At 40.0% G+C, this 18762-nt stretch overlaps 1 protein-coding gene across 2 annotated transcripts in view; it reads right to left on the reverse strand.

The window, feature by feature from the left end:
- Positions 1–2474: 2474 nt before the first annotated feature.
- The window catches only part of tsc2 (TSC complex subunit 2), a 46837-nt gene continuing 30549 nt past the window's right edge, over positions 2475–18762 (reverse strand). For both annotated transcript variants that reach the window (XM_084716042.1, XM_084716040.1), the window contains 15 exons: positions 18547–18705; positions 15649–15761; positions 14543–14785; positions 12099–12347; positions 11356–11445; positions 9142–9299; positions 6976–7583; positions 5788–5866; positions 5617–5703; positions 5326–5512; positions 4854–4993; positions 4645–4723; positions 3394–3485; positions 3218–3316; positions 2475–3093 (listed from right to left, as the gene is read on the reverse strand). In XM_084716042.1, coding sequence (XP_084572168.1) covers positions 2926–3093; positions 3218–3316; positions 3394–3485; positions 4645–4723; positions 4854–4993; positions 5326–5512; positions 5617–5703; positions 5788–5866; positions 6976–7583; positions 9142–9299; positions 11356–11445; positions 12099–12347; positions 14543–14785; positions 15649–15761; positions 18547–18705 — 2551 coding nt within the window. In that variant the 3' untranslated portion in view covers positions 2475–2925. The remainder of the gene's footprint in view (positions 3094–3217; positions 3317–3393; positions 3486–4644; positions 4724–4853; positions 4994–5325; positions 5513–5616; positions 5704–5787; positions 5867–6975; positions 7584–9141; positions 9300–11355; positions 11446–12098; positions 12348–14542; positions 14786–15648; positions 15762–18546; positions 18706–18762) is intronic.

Below are 18762 nucleotides of genomic sequence, written 5' to 3' on the forward strand. Positions count from 1 at the left end.
GAAAGCTTTTTTTTTTTTTGTCTCCCTTCCCCTCAGACTCCACCATTAAACAGCATAAAGCAAAATGTTAGCACTCTAAATCAGAGGTTTTTACAGTCGGAGGCAGGCCTCCAAACAGTTTCAGGGGAGGCTCAGTGAATGGAAGTGAAAAAATATTACATTTGTTATCAAAAGTATAGAAGAAATGTGTGATTTGGTTTAAGAGATATTTCAGAGAAACCGTATGGGGCGATTTTACTCTTTTTCCCACTTTCTCAGTGACAGAAACTAATAAGTGCCTTCAAGCAGACATTTTTTATGTATTTGGTGAAGTCTGAAGTCATGTCAAACAGTAATATTAGGGCATCCTGGCTCAACTGAGGCGAGTCGATGGGATAAAATAAAGAAGATCAGAGAAGAGTTTAAGAAGTTGAAGTTTCAGGATCTCACAAAAAGGAATGAAAGAGGCCACGCTTCATCTGTGTGTGTACATTTCTGTATATATTGGTGCTTTGTGGTGTATATATTTTTGCTTTTCATGATCAGTATTGTTTATGTGCTGCAGTGGCATAAGCATAGGTCAAGCACTGGCGTTGCAAACCCCAAAGTTTTACATTCCTCCAGTCTAACTGAAGCACTACAGCCAAAGCTATCCATCTATTTAATATGAATCGTTGTTCACAATATGCCACTTCCAAACCACACGAGGCTCAGCAGTTAACGCCTCCACTGGTCTTCATATTCCTGCTCTGTGTGCAGTGTGCTAACAAGATAGTGCCAAAGCCCACCTTCTTGTCTTCTACGTGTCTCCTTTGTGTTGTACGATGCATTTGGTTCTAAAATGGTGTTACAAATTTGTCTTTGCTCCTCGTTGTATCTCATATCTGTATTTTGCAGTTGTAGCACTTCTTCTGCTTTTGCACTTGACAAAGTCGAATAAAGAGTTTGACAGCTGAACTGTGCATCATGAAATGGTTTTGGCGAGTGGTCAACGGGTAAGTGTTTTTTTAATCACAAATGCAAAAAAAAAAAAGTATTCCATTATTCCATGCACATTTCAAGCTAATATGCAACGATCATCTTAGCCAGTAACATGTTATCATTAATTAATGAAATAGAAAAATCCTTTGGGTTATGCTGTAAATTTCAGAATGTGACTGATATTTAAGGGAGATGTCATTCAACTGCATTATTCTACACATTATAACATATTACACGGCTTTGTTAAATACTCAGCTCTGATTGGTCAGTTACAGCATCCTAAGGTCTCCTATTACCTCATAAAAGACCGTTGCTATGGACACAGTTCTGACCATAAAACTAAAATAAAATGAATATTTTGTGTCAAACTAATGATTTTCTTTGATAAGTAACCATGTAATAAAGTGGGATAATGTACAGTGAGTCATTTTTGATCATTACTGCAAAATGAACCCCTTCAGGATGATCAGCCTGTTCAGGTTTACTTCACTATACTGACCTGCTCACTGTACTCATCTCTTCACACACACACACATATATGTGTATACATATATATATATGTGTATACACACACATATATATATATATATATATATATATATATATATATATGTATACATATATATATGTGTATACACATATATATATATATATATATGTATATAGTGTGTATATATAGTGTGTATATATACACACTGTACATGTGTATACATATATATATATGTGTATACACATATATATATATATATATATATATATATATATATATATATATACATATACATATATATATATATATATATATGTATATATATATATATATATATATATATATATATATATATATATATATATACATCTCAAGTAACGGGTAGCATAAGGGATTATAATTTCCAAAACAGTAAATATGTGACAGTTACTACTCAAAATAACTGAGTAACTTTTTGACCTAGGGCTATATAATGACGTGTACGTCCAGCAGGTCAGGGAAGGTCACTGCAACTTCTTGCCAAAAAGCTCAATGAAGGATGGAGGATGAGGGAGAGCAAGTGGTAGTATTGCCATCACGTTGAGTTTGTTTGGCTCCTCCAGAGAGATAGATGTGGTGATGAAATGTAATTTGAAGGCCACACTCAGAGGAGTCGACTTTGTTTCCTCCACAGCCAACATCTGGACAGCTGACAACAAAAGCTCTGTGTGTGTGTGTGTTAGCAGTTCAGTGGATAAAAGTTCAACTTTGAAGCACAACAGGGCCACCAATAAGGTACAAAAGTAATATAGTGATTTAATGAGCAATTTAACTAATTGCTTTTGATACCAAGTGATAAGTAAAGTAATACTTTTTAAAAGGAGTGATAAGTAAAAATTAACTTATTGAACTTCCTGAGTAATTTGCCCAACACTGGACACCCAATACTAAAATAAATAACTATAAGAATAATTGTCCTGCCCTTGGCTACAGGTTTATGGTACAACTGAGCAGTCACTCAAAGAACACAAATCCAGACTTCAAAGCTTTTTCATGTTCACTTTTTATTCCACACACATATTTACACACAAACACACCCTGCTCTCAAATGTAGTGTTCTGTACAACTTTACTCATCTCGTGTTGCACATCAGAAACCTCATGATTAGACCTAAAAAGTGCAAAGCGTTAGCATTTCAAAAATTTTTGAAAAATATGCAGAAATTACTGTCTTCACATAACAATACTTCATCACAAAATAAGCCTTTATAATACCATGAAGCTCAGAAGTTCTCCAATACAAAGTCCCAACTGGTTTAAGTCAAAATCTCTGTCATCCTGAACTCTTCCACACAGAGAGGTGAAAGTAAACTCACCTCAGCTCTAAGGCAGGTGTGTGCATGTCTGTGTGTGTGTGTGTGTGTGTGTGTGTGTGTGTGTGTGTGTGTGTGTGTGTGTGTGTGTGTGTGTGTGTGTCTGCCAGGGTGAGAAATGTAATCAAACAAAATCAGTGAAATCATCCACTGTTGATACCAGTCTTTTCCTCTGTCCGGAGGCTTCCGGGTTTGCTGCAGGAGTGCTCTGCTGAAACGACTTGTTCTGCTGCGTGTGCCCTTGGGTCAGAGAGATGCCGGGCGTCGAGCGAGACTGAATGTCTTCCTGGGCCTGAGCCAGAACACAAAGAAGGCAAGATGGATTAAATTTAAGAGAGGAAATTGAAAACTATCCTGAAGTGAAAGTAGTGACAGTGATGAAAGGGAACCATTTATTTCTTCATGTGCTTTCTTACCCTGGTCCTGATCCTCTTAATGTGCCGTAATCTCGCTAGCCACTTAGAGGCATAGGCGTCAGAGGGGTTGGCTCTGTACTGATGTACCAAAGAGGCCATCTGAGGGTAGACAAAGAGCAGTCAAGTATGTGTGCGAGCGCGTACGTGTGAGAGGGGTAGATAAAGGGAAGACTTACGTTTGCATGCAGAGCCATCTGTCTGACTAACAGTGGAAGGTTGCGGTCTGAAACGATTTTTGCCACCGTTGTGTCCACTAACCCCTCCAGGTCTGAAACAGAGAAGGAATAAAAATAAAACCAAACACAGGGAGGTGGAGAACAAGACCAGGGACTTCATTTATGAAAATGTTCATCGTTTTGTACTTGAACTTAATCTTAAAATCATTTCTGACAGTGTGTTTAAGTTTGATTCATAAAAGATAATGAGCACAAAAATGCTTTGGGTCCTGAGAAGAAAATCTGTTACACTTGTGATCTATAAAACTCTGCTTAACTTATCGACAGCACCTGTCTCACAGTCAGTGATTTCCCTTTATAAATTGTACAGAGAAGTGCAGATGGGTTTTTGTCAGGAACATTGTAAAAAAGAAAGTTGAGAAAACTCAGAATTCTAAGGCAACTGTGTTTGCAATTTTTTTTTAAATTTTGCATTGAACTGAAATGTTTACATGACATTTTGAAATCATCTTAAAAAGGTTTTTGCAAGTAAATAGTGGTTAGAAATGTAATATTTTCAGTTGTGACCATTTCATTATTTATGCACTTTAATAAAACCATTTTTTGAAATACAGAATTCTTTGGGTTTCTAAAACTCAAAGATTCGAGTTTATTTAAAGAAGAAATGTACATTATTAAATCAATAAAAGATTATAGGTCAGCAAACCTTTTTTAGCTCATTTCAATATAAGAGTTTGACTTAAAGCTCAAAAACAACAAAAAAAAACAACAAGACAGCTTGCCTTGAAATTTTTCTTCTCAACTTTCTTTTATTTTTAACCAGTGAAAACTCATGGATTGAAACAAAACAAGCAAACTTTTTAAAGACGAGAACATGACAATGGTAGAGGAGACTGAAGCCAGGCAACACATATTATTCAGTGGATTAATTAGTGGGCCGACAAACGAAGACAAACTTGAAGCTTGGGAGTGTCTTGCTATTAATGCTTTGATTGATAATTCCTGTCACATTGTTCATAAAGCTAACGCAGACTTCAACACATGCTGCAATACCCCTGCAGGAAAATTACATCAGTCAAGTCTCGACTTTACTATTTGCACATCAAAGTAAGGTTTTAGAATTTAATACTTATAGTTGGTTTTCTGCTTAAGTCATAATTAAGATTCCCATTGATCCATACACAGTAAGTTTGTTTTATATGAGGCTCCAGAAAAAAATAAAGAATATAATGATGATAATAATCAGCTCACCTTTGCGGCACTGCAGGGTGACCAGGTTACATTCATAGTCCAGTGGTTTTATAATGACTTCTACAAAATTAAACTGACCCTAACGGGAGGAAAGAAGATGAGAGAGCAGAGCTGAAGCACAAAATACATACTGCAGTTTTCAGACACGTGTGTGTGTGTGTGTGTGTGTGTGTGTGTGTGTGTGTGTGTGTGTGTGCACGTGCGTTTACCTTAATGGTGCCCAGTTTGTACTCCTCCCCTGAGTCATTGTACACCACCATAACAAAATCGTTGCCAATGTGGCGCTTTTTGTTGCAGCAGCCCTTGTCGCTCTCCCTGTTTGGCATCAGCGTGGCTATGTGGAAAATAGCTGCACAGAAACCATTTCATTAATAATAAGCAGAGCAACTGTGGAAAATAATAACTAAATTAACATAAACGTCACTCCGGGGTTCCTACACATTTTACATTTTAAAATTCCACTCCATAAATTACTGCAGTGCGTTCCACTTTAACTTTAAGTTGACTAAATCTACTGTAGAACAGTCACACGACATACAACTCGCCTCGCTTTTAACAACATCAAGTTCGCTCTGACCCACGCTCTCTCACAAATATTCTAGAACACAGAATAACTGCCTGGAAATACAAATGTTATACACACACACACACACACACACACACACACACACACACGCTCACCCTGCATGATGTCGTCATGCCAACAGTAGGTGAACTCTCCGTCGTCTCCGTACTGGTCGAGCCCACCAAGGAAGATCTGGTCGGGGTCGCAGTCTTTCAGATGGATTAATTTGCCCAGGCCCGTTAAGAAGGCAGCGTAGCGGTTGGAGCCGTACTCGTTTGACAGGATGGCAACCTCGTTGCTAACCTGAAGAAGGTCGAGGGGATGAAGGTGTGAATTCAGAGAGGAGAGGAAGGATCTGAGAAGTAAAAATTCAATTAAGACATCAATCAATGTTCGTGCGTTCTCACCTGTCCCGCTCCTACAAACACCACTCCGATCTTATGGGTGTCATAAGGAGGCATCTGGTCCAGAACCTTCACAGCGCGGTCAATCACCTACCACAGAGAACAGACACTGTGAGGAACGCTGTGTAGAACACACTGCAGCAGACTCTATGGAGGTCACAGAGGCCAGCTAACCTGAGTTTTGGGCAGCAGCAGCGGCTTGTTGGCTTCATTCCCAAAGAAAGGGGAGTGGTAGAGCTGGAGGAAGACAAAGCTAGAGGGGACAAAAATGAGAAGACTGAGAGGAGAAGAAGTGTTGGAGACAAGAAGTTAAATGCACAGTATGTAAATTCTGCCACAATGGGTCAATAATAAAAAAAAGTTTGTTGTGAAGATCATGGAATTTATTTTCTTCTCTTTCAAACAACCACCATAGCTGATAAAGCTGAGAACTCAAAGAGAAATCTGACATAACGTGCTAATGTGTATTTTTCAGCATGTGGACATTGCTGGAAACATCAGGGATAATGTAAGTACACAGCTCAACAAAATATATAACATAAGATTTATAGAAATTTTAACGGTGAAACTTTATATTGCATACTTACATACATATTATAGCTTTACTAGAGCTTATATCCCACATGTTGACCTTTGCCTTTATTTATATACATGGCATTTAAAGCTGGAGTAGGCTGTTTATATTTGGCATCTTTGGGCAAAACTTCCATAATAACCTTTAAGCATAATGTAATTCAAGTTGTCGTGACATCTCCTAGTTTTCGTCTTAATCATAGATGTCTTTGGTCTTTTGACTGGTAGTGGCAGCTTGTACTTGATACATCTTCAATTTTCTGAGCCATTACTATTTCAATTCAGGCACCAAACAACACAGCAAGATGACATTTTCTCTTGGTTGTGTGGCCAACCACTCTGAGGTGATTTGTTTTTGCCTCCTGCTGACACCGTGATGTAATCATGACATCACTTCTAGATGGATCTACAGTATATTCTGCCTTGTTTTGTCTCATGTCACTTTTGTGACTGTTATGTTGCTTTCCCTAGCATATATAAGCAATAAATAAGTGATTAAATAAACATCTACATGGCATAAAAATACAAATATAATACATCCATCTAAAGATTACACTTCATTCCAGGTTTTAGAATCTATAATAAGTGCTGCAACACAGATACAAATCTGCAATGACAGATTTTCCATCATCTCAAGCAACCTTGCTACTTAAAACTGGATTGTAATTAAAATTTCCTCACTGGCAGGCTGCCATTTTGGATGGCAGCAGAGGAGCAGAGATGAGCTTACTGGCTCGGGTTGATATATTGCATCACCTGTTTGGCAGAAACAGTAAATCTTGGGAGTACCTGGGGCTCAGTCCGGAGATCTTCTCCGTGTTGCTCGGTCCGGGTCGACTGTGGTAGGAGTCCCTCTCTGTCCTCCTCTCCCTCCTGGAGGAGGGGGCAGATACCGAGATGGTGTGACCCCGGGGTCGGTGTCCTCCACTAGGGGAGATGGGTCCAGGTTGCGCCGGTGCTGCTGGAAACTCCAACCTCATCCTCGCTCCTCCACTTTGAGATGACACTACACCTGGGCCTTCACCCCCTTGACTCTGACCTCCAAGTCCATTAAGGTCCCCTCCTGTGCTTCCTTCCACTTTCTCTTTCTCAAAATGAGGCTGCTGGGGCTGAGGTTTGCCCTCTGACGGTGCTCTGGGCCACGACGTGTCTCCTGGTGCATTCTCTGACTCCATAGCGGCCTTGGAGAAGGCTTCAGGTAACGTTTGGAGCTCCGGGGAGGAGCTGGATTTGTTCAGCCCGTGACCCTGGGACTGAGTGTGGGTCTGGAAGGGAAGCTCGGGCCCTTGGCTGCCTGGGGTGGAGGGTCCCAGAGTGGGTTGATCAATGGGAATCGCTCCCTCACTCACTTCCTCCAGCGTCGACTTTTCATCATCTTGACTGGAGGTGGAGGAGGACTGGAGGAGAAAGATTAGAGGAGCTGATTTAAAAAAAGAAGAGGGAGGACTTTAAAAGGACCATACTGAGGGTTTAGCATGTTTTAGTAGATTAGCTAATTGCTAAAACATGCAAAACCACAGTACAGTTCTATAAGAGCAGAATAAAAACATTGGTAGGTGTGTGATTACACAATTGCCAGTGCTGCTTGTGATGCAGGAGAAAGCGTGGAGAAACATGCTTAGAAGCAGTGTAGGTGACATGGAATCTCTTGTCAGCTATTTATCAAAGCCATGTGAATTAACATCTATTAGTCTTTTATTCTATTTATATATTAGTGTTTTATTCTTTGTCATACTGTAGTACACATAGCATTTTGTGTACTGATTTGATTTCTTTTCATTTCACGTCATGCACACAAAGGGCCCAACCCTCGAGGGTTTACAAGACACAATCAATTCATAACATTTCCCTTAATTACAACCACAGTTCCAAAGAAATTGGAACGCTGTGTAAGACATACATGAAATGCAATTTGCAAATCTTTTTCAACCTGTATTCACTTGAATAACCTACAAAGGAAGGACATTTAATATTCAAAGTGATTAACTTGCAGGCAGCTCCTGAAATCAAAGCCACACTGTTAGAACGCATGCAGAATGTGTCTTAATGTTGTCTTGCTGAAATAAGCAAAAGCATTTCTGAAAAAGACGTCATCTGGATGGCAGCATATGTTGCTCCAAAACCTGTATGTAGCTCTCTGCATCAATGGGGCCTTCACAGATGTGACTGTTACCCATGATGCCATGGGCATTAACACCCAATTTAATGGTGGTAAAAAATGTGGACAATCCTTTTCCTCTTTAGCCTGGAGGTCATGACATCCAGAAATTCCACAACAATTTGCATCAGTTCTTATTTGCATTTCTATTTCGCACCAGTCAATTTCAAGTGAGCTCAGCCTCAGAGAAATTGGTGCTGTTTGTGTATGTATGTGATATATGTTTTTTTTCTTTGCATGATAGTCTTAACTTGTATTTGTAGATGCAGTGAGAAACCATGTTTACTGACAACAGTTTTTTGAAGTGTTCCTGAGCCTATGAAATGTCCTTTATACAATTGTGTGGTTTTTTTCAATGCAGTTTTTGTCCTTGCCTCTTACATGCAGAGATTTCTCTGGATTCTCTGAATCTTTTAATGAAATTATTGATTGTAGATCATGAAATCACAAAATTCCTTCCAGTTTTGTGTTGAAAAATTCTCTTTTTTCTGTTGCTCTATTGCTCCAACTTTTTTTGAAACGGGCATCAAATTGAAAAGAATTTGGAAATCATTGCATTCTGTTTTTATATAGGTTTTACACAGTGTACAAAATATTTCAGTCAAAAGTATACTCCTTATGTTCTTGTAGGCTAGACAGCAAAGTAAAGAAGAACCTCATTCTAAATTTCATCAGGCTCACACAACAAACAAAGTCTGTCGTCCTGTGGCGTGGCATTAAACCTGACGGTCTCAGGGGCTTAAGTCTATGTCCCTGCATTTGCTGCAGACCGGAATTAAAGTGCACCAGCTACCCACCCTGCTCAGCGTTCCAGGCGGTGGGGTCTTTGTGAACTTGTCGGTGGACATAAAGATGGGATCAGAGGGCATTGGCTCAAACTCTTCACTCTCCAGCCAATCAGACGGGGTGTGTGCTGTGGTGACCCCTGACCCCTCCTCCGGCACCACCACAGAGTCTACAGCAGGACACAGCAACAAGCATGTGGGTTACAGGTGGATACACAAATACACACACCAAAAATAAAGTAAACCCCCAAAACACACACACACATAAAACAGTGTTGTCCACTCTTAGTTACACAATCAAAAAGACATACAGGTTCCCACAACAAACATCAAAGATTTCATCCAATTTGTCAGTAATAATTTTGATAAATCACACACATTCTCTCTAAAATCTACATTGTAGTTAAGCACATAATAAGTCAAATTAATCATGATGACATGAAACAGAATCAGATGCATCCACGCTGATCAAACAAACACAGGCAAACACACATGTGCACTTAGACAATAACATCACAGACTTCAGTAAAACCAAACTACAATCACTGAGATCAGAGACAAAGACAGATCAACGCAGCAGGCAGCTTCTATCCGTCACTGGTTCATCTACTTGATTTCTCCATCAGGACGCATGCATCTGTTTGGTTTGTTTGCAGGTTATCTCGGCCCAAACACACTGCAGCTGCTGCAACAGCAGCCCAGACCAGGACCCCCGGTCCTACATCTCCAAAATAACACTCTGCATACACTCAGAGAAGAAGAAGTTAGGTGTCTTTGGCACTTGAGTGTCAGCCCTCAAAATCGTGCTAGACCTGCTACCATTAGCTGATTAATCCATTAGGTGTCAAGTATTAAATGAACTATTTTAACAATTGGTTAATCATTTTTGCAAGAGAATAAACATCTCTGATTTCAGCTTCTCCAGTGAGAATATTTTCTATACTCCTTTATGACAGTAAACTGAATATCTTTGGGTTGATATTTGAGGACATCACCTCAGGCTTTGGAAACAGTGATCAACATTTTTATCAACATGATTAATTGAGAAAGCAGTTCACAGATTAATCGATAATGAAAATAATCATTATTTGCAGCTCTAGACTGCACTGCAGATTTCGTCATCGCCCCACTGGGCTACCAGTGAGTCGATGAAGGGCATGTGAGTTGGATGTGGTCTGGGCTTTCCTGTTGACAACGTCAGAAGGTCAAAGGTTAAAAGGTCAACCTGGGGGTATATTTCAGGGACAACAGAGTTAGAGAAGATGATTAGGAGGGAAAAACAAATCAGAAAGAGTCAAAAAATAAATCATGATCCATCTTTAGGTGTCGTTAGACTGATCCGTGTGCAGGCAGGTCTTCAACATTGCTTGTCGAGGACCCTCCCTCCCCCCTGTGTTAATAGAAGACTGATGGGTAAAGCAGAAATTTCTGAATTACTTCACTTGCACAAGTACAAAACAGCAGGTCAGCAGCACAACTGAGTTATCTGTGACGGGTGTGCAGGAGAGGACTGCAAAATGAACAAAGAAGTTATCCTTCCCTTGCAATTAAAGGAATAGATCAATATTTTGGGAATCATATTTATTTGCTTTGATTCTATTTTATGTCTGTCCTTTAAAGGTGAAATGTGTAACAAAACGTAACATTCAAAAATGGGTACTGCACTCAACTTACTCCAATATTTTGAATTTGTGTGAATCTGTTTTTCCCCCTCCACACTTCCTTCATGTATGATGAAATACAATGGTCATTTTATGACTTCTTACAGTAAACAGCAAAGCACAGCAGTGAAAACTCCAATTTCCTTTGCATGAATTAATGAAACAAGATATAACATGTCAATTAGTGAGTTTTAGAGGTGCTGGATGGCAGATTTTGTTCTGTTTGGACAGAGTCGCACTACCTGTTTTAACCCTTATGCTAAGCTAAGCTAACCAGCTTTACATTGAACAGACAGATAGGAGAGGGATATCCTTCTTCTGTGTAAAAAACTGAATCGCATATTCTCCAAAATGTCAAACTATTCCTTCAACACATTTTATTGTAAAAACAATATTTTGGTCTTAAGCTGTTATTTTTTCACTTGCTGTAGAGGAGATATAATGAAAGCCATGTGATGATCAAATGTCACACAGACCGCTGTATTGTGCAAGTGAGAAGAAATACACTACACCAGGCGTTTTCTGCAGGGGGGAGGTGCGGGGGCACACATGTGGTGGACGGTACCTGCCCAGGAAATGCTCCTGTGCAACCTGCCAGGGGCCGGGGGGCCTAGGGGGGCAGAGCCCGAACCCAGAGACCAGAGAGAGCCGCCCACTGCAGGCGGGATGCCAGCGGACAGGTCGGTGGCACATGACGCCACATTATACACCGCAGCCAATCACAAACCAGCACGGTGGTGAGGATGAAAAAAACATGAAAACAAACAAATCAGAACAGGAGAAAAAAAGTCTCAAAGGTGATGAGAAAATTGCTGAGAGGAAGAGTGAAGAAAAAAGAGGAGTTGATGAGGTAAAGAAAGAGAAAATGTGAAGCTGAATAACTGGAGGCAGGTGAGCCCCAGAGAAACAAATGAATACAAAATGAAACAAGCACAGAAATATGGGGAGAAAAAAGATTTTCAATGCATAAAAGAAACACATGTCAAAGCAGTGATCTTTGACGATCACTGACCTGAGTAAATCCAAGCTGCCGTATTGATCACCCTCAGGTTCAAACAGAGTATTTACAGGCAATTTGGCAAATTTATCTCAGTCCATTAAAGGTGACCCAGGACAGGCAGTCAGGCAGACAGGAGGGATGCATTCATGCAGAACATTACATTTATGAAACCATTATGATTTTCTGCTCTGTATTTAAATATTCTAACTGTGCTTTTTTATTTTTACTGCTGACACAATGACATTTTTATGATCTTAAAACAAGATGAAGGAGGTTTCTCTCCTCAGACTCTTCAGGCTGTTACTCACCAGTGTTGGAGCGCTGGATCAGGTTCGCCTTCCCCCCGATGCTGCTGTGTGTTTGGGTCAGGGGCTCCGAGGCAGTGGCCGGTGCAGGAGCAGCAGTGCTGGCAGGAGCGCTGGCTGTCTGGGTAGGAGGCTCCTTCACTCCCTCCATGGCCATGAGGACGCTGGAGAGCTCCTGCAGCGGCATGTTGCCGAGCTCCGAGGAGAAGGGACTGGGTGGGTTCTCCAGACACATCAGCCAGCTCGTGTTACCTGTGCCGACAGCCAGAGAGACAGACACATCAAACCAGTGATCTGCTATAAAAAGACCAAATAAGCGCTTGAACATTTCAGCCCATTAACTACAAATAAAGCATTGCAAATATAAATTCAGATTACATTAGTGCTGAGAGTTTATCAAAGCATGAAATTATTAGATCATTTTCCTCCAGGTGCATACTCAAATTACTTCACATCATCAAAACAGTATGAAAATCAACTTGCAAAGAGATAAAATGTGCTCAATATTGAGTTGCCATTGTATTTTTGTTGTTTTTTGTCATTATCTTCATGCAGCATTACTGCAAGCTGCAACAAGCTCAGATATCCAACAATTCTGACTCTGCTGCAAAATACTGATCAGTTTAAGTGCACACTATATTTACAATATTTTTACTGGTTTCCTTTTTCTAAAGGAAAACCATTGTTATATAAGCCAAATGACATTCTCTCAAAACCGACCAAACTCCAGAGGTGAAATCAGTAATTTTTCATTGCAGAACATGGGAGTTGCCGGTATAACTCTACCTTGATCTGTTTGGTTTGGCTATTTTCTGACTTTGGCATTTTAAAAGGATGGTTCGGATACACCAGAGTCACACAACAAAACAAAGAAATAAACACATTAAGGCAACCGATAGAGAGTAGACCAGCAGAGCAGCAACTCCCGTGTTCTGTGAGGTAAAATTTCACCGGTGGTGCTGGTTTGGAGAGAGTGATATTTGGCATATATAACAGTGGTTTCCCATTGGAAACCTCTGATGGCATGATAAAGTGGTGAAAATACTCTTAATATAGTGTACACTTAGATTCTCTTTTTTTAGTGGGCCTTTTTTAAGTGGGTAAAATACATTTGGACTGGCCCTATCTACAGCAGTTTATTGCTCAGTTTCCACGCTGGTACTCCTCTCTGCTTCTCCAGACTGGGGCTTTGCCGACTGCCATCTGCTGTATTTAATAAACTGAGTATGGATGAGAGCCTCATACAACTGCATATCTAATAATTTCAACTATCCCTTTAAACCTCAGCAAATGCAAAAGAGGATAGCTTGCACGTCCCAATCTATCATCAGGATGCTCTTGAATTTAAAAACTGCAGTAACAAGTTCATTCTCTTATTGTCCATTAATAAATACAAACCAAGGGCATCTTTGGGTGGAAAATCAATATAAAAGCACATGGTGTGCATCAGAAAACAGTCTGTTGTATTGTTCCTTGTAGTCAGCTGGGTAACACTATTTGAAAGACTGTGCAGAACACTGCTGTTACACTGTCATAACCATGTCATGACACCTGTCATGAACATGAAGGAATATTTATGGATGTTTCTGACTGTTGTTGTTTCGTGTCATTCTGTCAATTATGTCATTTTTAATGCAAAGTTGAGACTGTTTGAGATGTCTTTGTTATGACAAATTGACATTTATCAAGCCAATAATGTCTTTGTTACGGCAACTTGACATTATCAAACTTAAAGAAACTATATAGCTTTATGCTTTAGCATTACATTATATTGTCAAATGTGCTTGGTTTTGACACTAGATATCATGAACCCATGATAAGTTTGTCAGGAATATTTTCCTTGACCTCAAGTAAAGAGGTACATTTTGGATGTATCATTAAGATGTCATTCATTTTTATTACACTGTCAGATGCTTTTGCAACAGTGTCATGAATAATTTTCTGGACTTCGACTAAGGTTTGACAACAGAATACAGTTCTGAGGTGATTTAGCCTACAGGGTTAGCTGACTCAGCAAGAAAACCACCTTGGTGTTACTGTAAATGTTTGAGATGCTATGGTCTTGTGTTCATCAAAAGTGTGGTCCACAGCCATTGTATTAAAATATTTCTAAATAATTTTTAATAATCAAATTAAAAGTAATCAGAACTAATAAAACATAACCATGAGATTTAAATCATGTATTATTCTTGATTTATCTGGCCTAGTTTGACAGATGTTGCACAGTATTTGGTGACCTGTCCCATTAATATCAGAACATATCTTATATGTCATCATTGGTATGATTAGTCTGATGAAAAGTTTGGCTGGGCTGCTGAAGATTTCCAGATTTCACGTTGAGCCATAGCATTCTTAAGTTTGGGAATGGCTGAGGTAGACAATAATAAAACCACGTAGCTGAACCTTCTTTGAATGATAAAACAACAACATTTCATTTGTTTGCATACCAGACGGTCTCCGTATGAAGATCTCTGCCCAGCCCTGTGTGAGCATGGGGACGAACTCAGCCAGGCTGGGGTTGTCCTTGAGAGGCGGGGGAGCAGACGTGGTAGCAGAGGTGGTGGACGGAGGACCCAGCCCATCCAGAGTGGATCCAGAGGGCGGAGAGAGCGGAGCAGCTAACTCACCCTCGGACGGGGACACCAGAGGACTGAGACTCTGAGCGGGACCAGCACGTAGAGCGTGGCCGCCTGGAATGGACAGAGACAGAGAGGAAGGTCATCCTCATCATTACTTGTCAGCTCTTCTCCTCCCTTTATACTCAGGCCAGGTTGAAACAGAAAACTCATCTGATCAGATATTCAGTTTTTAACAGCATCATCGTCTGCTATAATAAAACATCAGACACAGCAAAATGACACGCAATGTACTGTGCAGAAAAAAACATGTTCTTCTAGACTAACGAAGCCAAAAAGATTTACATCATTAAAATACACCACTTGCATAATTTACAGGCAGCAAGATCTGGCAGTGATACCGTACGTCATGCAGATCCACTAACACAAAAATCCAAAGCACATGAAGTACAGAGACATTAATATGTGGAGGATCATGGCGAAGAAGTTTAATCTTGTATTCCATTTTCCTCTGAATGCCCTATGACTTGATATAGAGTAATGATAAATAATGCCACTAATCTTCATTGAAATGAAATGTATCAGGGATAGACAGGAGTAGAGTGGGTTGCAGTCTGAAAGTGATGAGGTAACACAAGCAGGCACAGATAAAAGCATGGCTGCAAATCTGTAGAGGATAAAAGCCATCCTTTCAAGACAGCGGGAAGTCACTTTACCTGCTCTTCAAAAGATGCTTCAAAAATGGATTTTGGGAAATAGCACTGTTAGCCAAATGCTGGTAGATGCCGGCGACAATTACTCCAGAAGAAGGTTTGTATAGTCTTGGGAAACTTAATATTGTCCCAAATTAGGAAAGTTCTCCTCAAAACCAAAACCACGGGTGTTGTCTTAAATAATGAGAGAGAAGCTGGTGTGTCCTGAGATGCTCAATGTCCTGAGGCCAAGTGTTACCTGCCAGTCAGCTGAATGTTTGTTACCTGACATGGAGCGGACTCGGATGCGTGTGGCTCTGTTGTGCTGCTGGCTTGATTGAGACTCCAGTTTGGCTGGAGCCTCTTTGGTGATTCGGGTGTGTAGTGATGGATCCGACCTGCAGGGCCAGGAAAGAGAAATTGAGTACAAAGCAGCGTGCCAGGCCGCGTCACACCAGTAAGGATTCATTTCTAAACACAATTAAATAACGGCTTAACTTCAAATTATGTTGCACCAAACTTTGAAATTAGCTTAACATTAGAAAGGGTTTAAATTAAACATCAGCTTAGTTTTTTTTTTACTCTAAACCAGAATTAAATTTAATTCTGTTGCACTCCAATTTAAACTGTGATCCAGTATTAACTTTCAACTTAGACTGGAGGAGGTTTAATTTTTAAAATAGCTGCTTTTTTATGATGGATTGAGGAAAATAATCAAGTTGCTTGAAGAAAGTTAAAGCACAACTTGCAGGTTGGGGAGGATGAAGGACAGTTCCCTGATAAACTTTTTTGTTTGTTTCTTAGGTGCTTGTGTGGTCAGTGTCAGCCAGCAGTCAGACCGCCATTTTAGATGCAGAGGCAGCAGTGATGTCCCGCCTCTTCACCTGCACAAAACGCCCCCAGGAGTGAGAGCTAGCGCCCACTCTTCTCCTGTCAGGAAAACCGTGGGCTGACAGGCAGGAGTTTGTGCACCCGTAGTATACATAATGATTCGGCATGGTGCCGGAAGAGAAATGCACTGTAAAACTAGCTAAAAATACCAACTCACTGAAGACAACTACTCAGACTCAATACCACATACTTCTGCACGTTGGTCAGAGGCAGGCTCAGAGCCTTGGTCAAACAGACCACTGTTTCCTCTGATTTTTTTGTCCTTATGTCCAAAAAAACTTAAATTAGGTTTTAAAATGGTCATTTTACATAAGATTGCATAGAAATTTTATTAAGAACTTTAACCTGCAATTTACACTTTAATGCACAGATTCAACCCAACTTAGTTTTATGATTCTTCTCTTCTTTATTTCACTTCAGTATACCAGTTGCTCTATTTTTTCCTGTGTGTGCATATGAGCAAGCAATGTATGAGTGCGACCTGAAGCTTGACCACAATACTACAGGACTGATCAGCTTTTTTTTTGGTCCAAATTCATGGCCGTATGCTGAAGGACGTCAGTGATTCACAATGTTTGAAAAACCTGGAAAAACCTTTTTTATGCCTCCACACAAGTGACAGCCGTGGCCTCAGCCATTATTTTTTGGGGTCAGTCCATTGTTAACACCGTATCACAAGAACACATTGAGGAAACTTCTTCAAACTTGCCACAAATGTTCACTTGGCCTCAAGGGTGAATTTATAAGATTTTGGTGGTCAAAGCTCACTGTAACCTTACAAAACACATTTTTGGCCATAACTCAAGAATTCATAGGCTAATTATAAAAACATTTCACACAGATGTCTAATAAGACACTAGCAGTGCTGCAGAGTAACTACTTACAGGTAACTAGTTACATGTAATTAAATTACAAAGTAAAAGTAATTACGCCTCTGCCCGCCGAAGGTGCCGGGCATACTGTTCTTCGGTTGTCCGGCCATACATGAGTCTGTGCGTCCGTCCGTCACAGATTTTTGTTTGCACGATAACTTTTGAACAGGTGGACGGATTTGCACCAAATCTTGTGTGCTAAGACTCTATAACAGGTACATGAACTGATTAAATTTTGGAGACCAACGCTTTCAAGATGGCCGCAAAATGGCCGCCTGACAGACCTGTCTCTAAAAACACACTTATGCCAATAACTTGGTCAATTTTAAAACTTTTTTATATTTGACTTTGATATATTTTTGAATAACTATGTTGGATACTATTAGGTAATAAAGGTAATAGCTCTTTTTCCTTGCAATCTTTTCTCATTAACTGTATACTGTATCAATAGAGCCATAATTCTCAAACTCCTGGGACACTTGCAAATAGGATTTATAATGAATCAATGGTTTCAATCCGGTGTAGGGAACACAAAAAGTCACAGTTGTATGAAACTGTTGCAGGCGGAGGCATCAGAATCGACGCTTTAGAGTCGACTTCTACCCGTTTTCATTTAAATGTGTTACAGCTACTGACCAAAAGTAATAATTGTGAAATTAAATCACAGTTACTAATAAAAATGTCAGCGATTAAAAAGGGGTTATATCCAAATATTCTTTACGTGTTGCCTGGCGGAGAACTCTACTCAGGAATAATATAACTTCTTTTGATATACATCAATAAACTTGGATTTACTAGATTGAGATTAGATTTTAATTGTGTAATATGGCTGTGCTTATTTTTAAAACCAGATTTATTCATTTTAAACCTAGTTTTGCTAAACTGTGAGTAGAACTAATCTTGGATTAAATTAATCTTTGTAAAACCTAGTCTAAGGCTGGAAATATACTTGCTGTTTAACTATGCGTTTGCATTTGCGTATGTGTAGTGTTAATTTCTGAGGACGCGCACAACCATTGCTCCAAATGGACGCAGGATACGCGAGGCAGCCATGAAGCGTAGGGATGTGTATGCGAACACGTAGTTAAAAGCAAGTATATTTCCACCTTAAGAGTCTACAGCCATGCAAGCAGCTCAGGTATGACATTTATTGTGTTCACCATCTTGTTTTAGCATGTGAGCATCCTTAGCATGTACTCCTTAAGTATTAAATTAAGTTAAATGTTGAGCTAATGACAATGCTAGATGAAAAGTTAAAGGATCACCAAAGTTATTATAATTTATACTGAGGGGAATATGAATCTCAGCACGTAATTTCATGGCAAACCCTCCCACAGGTGTCAAGCATTTTCAGTCTGGATCAAAGTGGTGGAGCAACCAAATCAGTTCTTATTTTTTGGTGTGTGTGGCTGTGCTTCACCTTGTCATTTCCCCTCCTCCTCCTAGCCGTTCAGCCATGTCCAGGCCCAGCAGCGCTTGCGTTCTGACCCCTCCACTGGTGGTTATGGTAACCAGCTTGTTGCCCACCAGCCAGGTCATACTGCGACCGCCAGCCAAAAGGAACTCTGCGATGGGAGACCTGATGACAAAAAAGGTTGAGATAATGACCGCTGCATTCTCTCTCAATTACAAAAAC

This window comes from Lutjanus erythropterus, chromosome 3, assembly GCF_056507025.1.
Source record: "Lutjanus erythropterus isolate fLutEry1 chromosome 3, fLutEry1.hap2, whole genome shotgun sequence".
In the NCBI taxonomy this organism is placed as follows: Eukaryota; Metazoa; Chordata; class Actinopteri; order Lutjaniformes; family Lutjanidae; genus Lutjanus; species Lutjanus erythropterus.